Genomic DNA, 10642 nt, shown 5'->3' with positions numbered 1-10642 from the left:
TGCTTTCTACATGTGCTATAGAGCTGAGCAGATGCTAGGCCTCCAGTGAAGAACCACCCAAGCATGGGATTCAAACCATAGTCTCAGTCTACTGATGTGACTTGTAGCCATAGCTAGATTCATTCAAGTTGCTTTCTTGTTATCTCCCATTTCCTCTTCAGAAGGACATGTACAATCAAAAAGAAAGAAACAAAACAGATAAAGGGAAGGGGATTCCAAATCCACTGTGTGGGTGTTAACCCTTTCAATATTTGCTGTGGAAAAGGAATGAATGTTCATGAGCACCCCAGACATTCCAGACGTAATGACATGACACAATAATGCTTGCTGTGACATTCAGATATTTCTAGAGCAATTTATATACATTATATATCACATAGATCACATTTGGTTCCTAGAGAGTTTAGTCAAGTATTAGTATTTTTTTGCCAACTGTGATGTACAAAAAGATGAGACCAGCAGATGTGCCCTAAAGATATGAAAATATAAATATATAAAACAAACCATTATAAATTACATAGATATTTCCCATATAAAATTCTGGGTATTTTCCCATTTAGAATAAATACCATCTAAATTTATAGATCATCTAAGTGAATTGAAAATGCCTATGTATGTGAATCATTTTCAGAATTTCAAGAAAAAAGTTGCTAGAGGTGTGACCAGGATGACTCAGAAACCAGAAATTGTTTGACTTTAAGAATGACTACAGAAGGCCCAGAAGACATACATAACTTGGGATTTGGTGTTGAACTTTCAAATTGCCCAAATGAGTTCTCTGTGCACCAGTGTGTGTGCATGCACATCCAACCACACTGATGAAAGATTCTAAGAAGCGGAATTCCTCATTTCTTTAAACCATCATCTCAGAGCTTGAAGTCTTCCACATTTCATATTCTGGAAGGAGGCCTCTCTCAAGGCAAGGTGCTATAAGAGGCACAGGAAGAGCATAGAATTCTGGAGGGAGAAATTCCATTATAAGTCAAGCAACCTTAAGGTTGGCTGTTATAGAAAAACACTTCCATGCCTTAAAAAGGAAGTTTTGAAAATCTATGTAATTCCCACCCCATTTAAGTTTAAAGACTCAAAACCAATATGGAAACATTCTTTGGTCACATATTTCAGCTCTTGCTTCATAGAAAATCTGCCCCATTTTAGCTAATTATCCTTAATTAGTATCTATACAGAATGGATACCTTCCCTATAGTTTCATGGGGAAATATGTACATGAGTCTGGATGGAATGAGTACTGAATAGAATAGGGAAATGTTTACATCATCACAAACCATTAACCAGTCTAACTTTGTTGTTACTCTGGGTGCATAAGTTAAAGTTAAGAATTTATTAACCTCCGTGACAATCACAAAACTTGTAAGTTCTAAGAGCTGGAGTTAAAACTTTTCTGCAATGTGAATGCATAAAATCCCTATCCACAGAGCCCCAACAGAAGTCATAGCTTCTCATGACTGCAAGCTATGATCTGTTAGGTGACCCCTAAGACATTTCCAACTAGGTGCTCATAAGGAATTCCTCTTAAATGGAGGTTTGATTGAACACCATGTGTTATTAAATTCCCTTCCATATGAGTAGTCTATAAGCCCATCATGACCACTTCTGGAGCCAAGCCCACTACACTGTTACAGAGCCAGATATTTTTGATGTAAAGTTTGTATGGATCATGCCTCATATACTCAGTTTTACTCTTCATTTGACTTGAGGGTTGTCATGGTTTGAAGACTTTCTATGAAACTCTAAGTGAGCTTAAAAGGACCATATGAACTACTGAGCATTACCTGAATATTCTATAGGTGAAAAGATTAAAACCCCAGCAAGAAAGGAGTTGTCTAAGGTCAATTTCTCAGATGGGGATAGAGTGATATGTGGACATCTGGGTCTCTTCTTTGATAACCAATGTAGCCCATGTAACCTCTGATGTCACAACCCCATCACACTCAGCATAGCTGATGTTGCCTCAACTCTTAGGACTATTTTAAGGTTATTCTTTCTTGCTTTCATATGAAAGTAAAATAATAGTACTCATTCTTATCAATATTAAATAAAAAATTTAGAAGTCCTAATTATTTTTGGAGGGGGAAAATTCCAACATTTGTTGGAAATGCTATGATCTTTTTTGCTTAAGTAATGGTGATATGGCATGAAAATGTGTGTGGAACCCAGAGATGAAAACAAAGAATCTTCAGAACAATTGTTTAAAAAGCAAAAAATAAAAGTTAATATTAGTTTGTTTCTCTGAAAGAGTGATACCATTGGAAAAAAATGGCACACAGAGCTCACTCCAGTTTGCCATCTCTTAAAGACAGGGAAACTGAGGCCCAGGTTTGCCAAAAGCCTGGGAGCTGGTACTGGCACAGTCAAGTATTAAACCTTTGATGGCTGGTTTTGTCTTTGCTTTCTAATGTCATACTGCCTTCTACATACAGTATATCTGTGGGACTAATAATTAAATCATTTTGGCATAAAATCTTCTATGTCATTTCCCTCATCTTACATGCTACCTTTCAATGACCAACAAGTCAGCTATTCAGTAGACAAGGAGACTTGGTTATGCTCTAGTTGCTGCCCTAAAGCAACTATAAAGCTGACTTGGGTTCCTTCTGGGAACCTGGCATTCTGAAACTACAGGAATTCACTAAACACTTCTATCTTTGGAGGCAATAAATCTTCGAGGTAAAGAACCAATCTTTGTTTGGAGGATGGTGTTACCTACATGTAAACCATTTTCATGAGTGGTGTGGGTATATTTTACCGTTTGCAATCTTGCTCCCTACCTCAGATGGGTTCACCAAATGCTCTTAGAACTGGACAGGTAGACACGTTTTTATTTGACTACTAAAGTGCTATTCTGGGGCAAAGTTTTTCTCAGTTTCACAATAGCAGCTTCATTGGAAAAAATGTATGAAAATAGGCTTGGGGCATTTTTGAAAAAGGATAAAGAAAAAAAGAGCTTAGTAACTACTTTGGAACATTATAAATGACTTGTAGATACCAGCTATGGAACTGGCGATTGACACCCAAGACTCTGAGGTAAGCATACTAGGGAAAATAAGGACAAAAGTGACACCGAAGACTAAGGCAGAATGAGCAACTAATATTAACGTAATAACTACTCCATTATAAAGGAACCGTGGAGATGATGAAAACTGAGAGGAAAGTGCAACAAACCCATGTATGAGCATTGCTATTGTAAGCAGACCTATAATTTTTAAAAGGAAAAGCGATGCAGTATGCCTTAAACGGGGCTCCTGAACTCAATCTTACAATAATGTACTCTTTGCCAAAAGGACTTCTCTAATTAAGGGATTTGGCAGAGAATGGCCTCTAAAATTCCGATCACATGGACAGACAGCTCTGCCCCATCTTATCAGTTCTATATCCCAGTGTTCTTGCATCCGCATTCTTTTCTACTGGGGTGATTCCAGTCACATGACCTGCACACAGGTGTTTCCCCCTCTTCACATGGCATCACTCCTACCTAAGGGATGAGAGTCTCCTGGTAAGGCTTAGCGGCAAGTGCATACTACATCTGTATTACAAGGAGCAGCCCCTGATTTTCTTGATATGCATAGCTTCTCGTGAGTTAATATTAGACATGGCTTTCATAAATAATGCAGGTGTTTTTGTCACATGTCACTGCTGGCTCTGTTGTCTCCAGGTGTGCTGGCGGCAAGCCTTGTTCTGGTGCCTCCAGAGGTGAAACCTCTTCAGATGTCAGCTCTGTGGATGTTATGTCTGTAGAAGGCTCTGCAGTTTCTGGGGAATGTTCCGCTGATGGTTCTGTCTCCTCTTCATCTTTAACTTCTAACTGTCTACTCTCTTGGTCATCAACGTGATCCTTTTTGGACTGGGGGTGAACTGACACCTTGATGGCAATATGCTGAGGCTGTTCATGCAATGACGAGGCATCTGAGTCATTGGTGGGAGAGTCACTTCGCTTTAGAGAGTTGGGGATTGTGTATACCTCATCCCTGTCTGTGGCCTCCTGGCCTTCTGGGGTATGCCTCACAAAGTTCTGCCCCTGCTCCTCCAGCCCAACCACTTCCATAATCTCCTCCATGATCGTCCGGCAGTTCATGATGAGTGGAGGCAGAGGCACACTTCTGGCAAGCTCTTCGATGTACCGAGCAAATTCCATGGTTTTGAACTGGGTCACTTTGGCAAGCTCTAGAGTTTTGGCTGAGGTGATAATGGGGATGCGCTTAGCAATCTCAAATGCCTTTTGCAGCTTCTCTGCACCTTCTGTCCTAAAGAACTCATTGATGGCTTTCTCAGTCTTCTTCAGGTGGCTGCTCATCATACACAGGCGGGTAATGTTGAGGATCATGACAATGGTGAAGGCCACGAGGCATACAACCATGTAGTAGACGCCCATGTCTCCAGAGGTAAAGATGACTCTCAGGGTCACTGTGTTGTTCACAGTACCATAGATGTTAGAAGCCACACATGTGTATTTACCTCGGTCTGAGAAAGACACCTTAGTGATGTTCAGGAGGCCACTGTCCAGCATTTGCCATTTTCCTGTCAGAAGGGAAAATAGAGAATTCAACCAAGAACTATGACAAGACCCATGCAAACTCAAGCAGACAAAACCCCAGCACGGAACTGGGAAAATGGACAGCAGGACCCAATCTTAGCCGAAGAACTATTGGCAGCTGATTACTGCTTGAAAGGGAGAAAGAGCTGATCTTCTTTAAGGGAGGAACTCAAGATAGGCTGACTAGATTCCAGTGAATGAACTTGCAATGAGGGATGTCTGGGTATATTAACTTGACTTGATAGGCCTTAACATAAATGCGTGAAATCCAGTGTGGGGGGCCAGGGTGGGTATGGGAGGTTGTGGATGGGGGAAGAGGGTATGGAGATGATTACGATATTTTATATGAAATACACAAAAATTAAATAAAATATACAAAGAATAAGAACTTTGATCCCCATTGTCAAAGCTAAAATATCCATAGCTACTAACAAGAGCAGTGATCATGTACCAGATGTGCCATGTGCCAGTGACATGCATAATTCATTCTGTCTGGAACCTTCTGTGAGGAAGCACTGATACTGGGCCTACTTTATAGGTGAGGAAGCAGGGGCAAAGTTGAACAACTTTACTTAAAAGTAGAGATTTGCACTTGAAAAGCAGTATTCTTTTTTCTTTTTCTTTCTTCTTACGTCTTATGGTGACAGGGTTCAAACTTAGAGTCTCACAGATGCTAGACAAAATGCTCTACCACTGAGCTGCATCCCCATCTCCTCTACTCCATCTCCCTTCTAACTTCAAGTGTTCCTTCTTAAATTATTAATAACTCCTGAGTCCAGTAAGTGTTGCTCATATCTGTATGAGTTTGAGACTATTCACCAGGGTATGGACAATCCATCAAAGGTCACATCCCCAAAGGAGAGTGACTCTGCCTCAGCAGACAAGTTATATTCTACACACACATATATATATTTTAAAAAATATTTATTTATTTATTTATTTATTTATTTATTTATTTATTTATTTATTTTTGAGACAGGGTCTCATGATGTAGCTCTGGCTGGCCTGGGACTCACTATGTAGACCAGGCTGGCTTGAACTCAGTGATCTGGCCTCTTTTACCTCCTGAGCACTAGGATTAAAGATGTGCACTGTGCTTACTTAGCAGGGTTATATTCATAACCACCGAACTCTGGTGTGGAATTCCATAGTCTAGTGCAAAATGAGGGAAATAATCAGAAAATAAACTGGAAAACTCAGCACTTTTAATAAAGAACTCCTGAAATGTTACCGTCTGACTTTCTAGCTTGTCTGTAGCATAATTCCACCGAATGCACATTCGCTGGGCAGTTTAAGGCCTCTTGGAATGGAAAGCATTTTTAGGTTCAACGTAAACTGCAGAACAAATCAATTTATTCTTAACTATTTACCTAGGCTTCCCATATTTGTGACTGATGTTATTATTCTATGGTGACCTCAGTTAATTAGACATAATTTGTGTCATTAATTTTGAGAATCCACAATGAATTACCTACAGGGTTTAAAGCTATAAGCTGACAAGGCAAAGATTCAGAGGCTAAGTATGAATTAATATCAGTTTGCTTCAGTCTTGCAAATAAATTAGGCCCATCAGGATGACAATAAGCCTGGCAAGAAGGAGAACACACTTTGGTAAATGTGATCTTATATTTCCCTGGGAATGAGGTTCTGAATGTGAAACTCTACATTAATTCTGAGCCAGTCTCCCTGCAGTTCTAAAGACCTCTGGGAAACAGGATACTAGGTTTGGTTTTAAGGTGTTGGATGTGAGTCAGAAATGAAATTCTACTGCCCCTCCTCCCCAGATTTTCCCCCACAGAGTAAGGAAGCTTCAAGCCAGTTCTCTTGGGAGGCTTAAGGAGCAGGCAGATATTCTCCATAAAAGCTCTCTTGTCCCAGGAGACAAGAAAGGAACCTCTCCCCAGTGTAATTTAACACCGTTTTAAGTGTCTATTACTGCATTGTGTTTGACTAGTTTCTTCTCATCATAGTAGTGACTTTTACTTATAACTAAAATCCTGATGAGGGTGGGGGATAGAATTCAATGGCAGAGTGCTTGCCTACTCCCAGCACCAGCAAGCTTGAGAGTTCCAAATGACCAGGGTCTCAACGGACAACAGAATAAGGTACCTTGTAAGCTACAGGGCATTTTTAAAGAGGGTAGACTGGGCAATGCAACACCTTTCTTGGAGCTACAGTGTCTTCCACTTGCTAGTTGTGTCAGGAGGCTCCCCCAGAGATATTACCACATTACTTTGTGGAGAGTGGTTCCTGGTGTCCCAGAGTAACCCTTTCCTAACAATTCAGCTGGTATGCTTCCTCTAAGAGTAGAAGATGCTGATTTAGAAGGTCTGGTGATTTCAGTATCTTGTGGATGTGTCGGAACAGGCAAACCTAGCATGTGGCCTGTGATAATCTCATTCTGATGAGGCACAGACACTGCTCCCATTCCCTGAGCATGAATTTTAATTGCTCTGCTGCAGATTTAGCTGAATATACAATGACTTGAGACCAGGGAAATTGCTTTACCAATTTATATTCTTAGAATGTGCACGTTTCATAGACCTCAGCAGGCATGGGAAAAAATATACTAGTTAATGGAAAAGTCACTCACTCTACATGGAAGGTGTTGGGTTCCAGAGACTTCTAGACTAGGCTTGCAGAACTCTCTCATATTTACCTTCCTTCTTTTGTTGGTAAACACAGCAGGAAGTAGAATGGAGGAGAGAAAGGGGTGGGATCAGTTGATCTCTAACCCACTGCCTTTCTCCATCCCTTCCTTAGAGAAATTATTTCTAAAACATGAGGATAGAACAATGTGCACTTGGGCATAGAAGAAAAGCAGAAGAGAATATTAAACTAAGGAGAGAAGCATGTGACAGAGATATCAAGAGCTTTCTCACACCTGAATAAAAGTTTTAGTGGTAATTCTATCCACTTGCCATAGAAAAGGAAAATGCAAAAATATGTAATAGCTATGAGGGATGGATGCTTTCCTTTAGTGAATATCTAAAACTATTCTGAATTTGACCTTTATACTTATTTCTAGAAATGCTTTTAACTTTCTATTGACATGTATTTATCTAACCTGGAACCAAGCATTAAATTCAGATAACATGTACACTTCAAAAGTTTATGTTGTTAAAAAGAACGTAATTTCTTGTCAGACACAACCTGATTAGTTGATATCTGTGGTTCATTCTGAAAAATTGTGATAAGTTTAGCAGATGAATGATTACCTAGGAATATATTATAATTCTTATCTCAGAACTATGGCTCCTAAAATCTTATATACTTTATCTAACACTTAAAAATCTCATTTGCGAGCCAGGTGTGGTGGTGCATGCCTTTAGTCCCAGCACTTGGGAGGAAGAGGCAGGTGGATTTCTGTGAGTTCAAGGCCAACCTGGTCTATATAGCGAGTTCCAGACCAGCTGGGGCCACAGGGAGACAGTGTCTCAAAAAGACCAAAACAAAACCCCCAAAACCCTCATTTGCTCTTTTAAAAAAGACTGTATACTTCTTATTTTTGTTATTTTTGAGACAAGAGTCTATCTGTAGCTCCAACTTGCCTGGAATTCACTATGTAGACCAGGTTGCCCTCAATCTCACAGAGATCTGCTTGCTTCTGCCTCCCGATTTTTGGGATTAAAGGTATGCACCACCATGCCTGGCTAATTTTTTTAATTCACATGTATATGTATAAGCATGCATGAGTTTATGTCTACGACATGTGCAAGAGGCCTTGGAGGCCAGAAGAGGGCATTGGATCCCCTGAAACTGGAGGTATGGGCAGTGGTGAGCCACCACGTGGGTGCTAGGATCTGAACCTGGGAATGCTCCTCACTGCTAAGCCATCTTTGTGTTCTTAGTTTGAAGTCCAGTCAAGCATGTGTGAAGTATTTTGACCTAATTAGAAGCCCTAACAAATATGACTACAGATATTGTGATCTCCAAACAGCCTCTTACCAACACTTTAAATGATAGACCACAGCCCTCTATGAGCAATTTCCTGTTACTCTCTAGGAAGACACAGATATCTCTTTAATTTTCAGTCTTTTACTAGGCTCCTCTTGAAACCATCATGTTTGTTTTATGGATTCAGGTGACACTAAACTATTAACTAAGATTGTGTCACGTGGCAAAATGAATTAACACTGTAGTACCAGACCACAAAGCAAGTTGATATCCTAGAACTCAGTAAACACACACACACACACAGACACACAAACACACACACACACACAGATAGGCACAGACACACAAACACACACACACAGCTGACAGAGACACACACATTCAATGACTATGTCAGAAGAACTAAAGTCCTGACATGATCTCAAAGGTCAGGTAAGTAACCTAAGTCTGTACCTCTCTGCTTCTTTCTCTTGGCTGATACGTTCTTTCTTTTCTGGACACCAAGGCCCCAAATGCTTCCTCATAGCCTCAACTTCCCTTTTGTTAGTGAATAAGAGATTTGTGCATGCTCTGCTACAAACAGGGTCTTGAAAAACCAGGAAGATGACACAAATTATGCTTTGGAGTCTTCTCACATCAGGTTGGGTCAGGCTCAAGCAGAGTCTCCACAGGGTAGCTGCCCAGCTAGGACCATGTGGAGCACATTCTTTGTGTTGTAAGGTTCTATCTACCTCAGTCTGTGAGAACTCTTCCCTGAGACCATTCTGGAAGGGCCCCAATGTTGGCTTCCAGAAAGTGAAAGATATAAAAAAACCCACCTGCAGTGATTGTCATAGGAAATCTTTGGTGCTATACACTCAAAGCAGGTACACACCGTGCTGCTGCTGCTGCTGAGTGGTTTAAACTGCTGGGTGGGAATACAAGAGTCATGTACTGAATTTTCACGATGCTATGATCTTCAGTGCAAATAAAAACCTGAAGTGTCAGCAGCTGATGCCAAGATGGTTCTACACGAAATGCTTTTGGAGGCTATAAAAGAGGCAGTTAACCATGACCTCCCGAAAACAACACAAGAGATCGTGTGTCAAGTATTTCCTTGGTACTCTTTATAGGAGTTCTTTCTCTCATTCATTTTCTGTGTCTTGCTCAGATTGTAGCCCCCCGCTCCATATTCTTCACCTTCGTCCTCTTTCTTCCTGCTGCTGTCTTGTGAAGAGATAACATACTTGAGATGTTAGGCTAAAATACTGACATATGCATTATTTACTGTAAGGTTAGTGACCACCTAGGAATCTGCCACAGTCTTCTTGTGGAAACTCCAGGCATATGAAATACATGTGACCATCTCCCAAATGTGAATGAAAGTGTTGTGACAATCTCTCTCTTGCAAAAAGAAAAGCTAACAAGCACAGGCATTTCTGAGCTGCATTGCACAACAAAACTGACATTTTTAGAAGGGCAGTGATCTTTTGTTTCCTGTTCACTCATTCAGTGAACTGATATCATGGAATAAATTGTCTGTGTACCAGGCTTCATGCTAGATGAAGAGAATACAGATATGAGTAAGACATGATTCCTGACTACAAAAATCTTCCAGTCCCCATGGGGAAGACTCCAACGGACAGCTCTAGTACTGTGTGCCAAGTGCAAGGGCATGAGGGAGGGGTGGGAGAGGAGAAGGCAGCACTAGCCAGGTGTAGGTGCAGGTGGGAAGGGAATGAAAGGACAGAGAAGGGACTCAGGACCAGCAGGATGGTAGAGGGAGGAAAACATGAGCAAGAGAGAACACAGTGTGAGCTGCCTAGCTGACAAACCATGCATAAAACCAAGCAGAGCTTGGATGGAGACAGGCTTGAAAGGAATGCAGAGCCAGACTGGGGGCGGGCACAATGTGCAAAAGCAAGAGGACTGGAGCCCCCTCCACCTTTGCACCTAATTTACCTGACTTTTCCAGACACAATGTCGTATTCCTTATGTTACAAAGAATCACACAGGGCTGGAGAGGAGGCTCAGTGGTTAAGAGCACTGACTGCTCTTGCAGAGGACCCAGGTTCAGTTCCCAGCATCCACATGGCAGCTAATAACCATCCATAACTCCAGTTCCAGGGGATCAGATGGCCTCTTCTGACCTCTATGGGCACTGCATGACATGGGTGCACTTACACACATGAAGGCAATACACTCATACACATA

General features: G+C 41.1%; 1 protein-coding gene across 2 annotated transcripts in view; it reads right to left on the bottom strand.

Annotated features, from left to right (window-relative positions):
• Positions 1 to 437: 437 nt before the first annotated feature.
• Mfap3l (microfibril associated protein 3 like) overlaps positions 438 to 10642 on the bottom strand; it is a 45687-nt gene continuing 35482 nt past the window's right edge. For both annotated transcript variants that reach the window (XM_029559545.1, XM_008824933.2), the window contains exon 3: positions 438 to 4536. In XM_029559545.1, the coding sequence (XP_029415405.1) occupies positions 3605 to 4536 (932 nt within the window). In that variant the 3' untranslated portion in view covers positions 438 to 3604. The remainder of the gene's footprint in view (positions 4537 to 10642) is intronic.

Source organism: Nannospalax galili, unplaced genomic scaffold (genome assembly GCF_000622305.1).
Source record: "Nannospalax galili isolate Female #2095 unplaced genomic scaffold, S.galili_v1.0 scaffold109, whole genome shotgun sequence".
NCBI lineage: Eukaryota > Metazoa > Chordata > Mammalia > Rodentia > Spalacidae > Nannospalax > Nannospalax galili.
The sequence above is the reverse complement of the archived record's forward strand: the minus strand, read 5'-3'. Positions and strand labels throughout refer to the sequence as shown.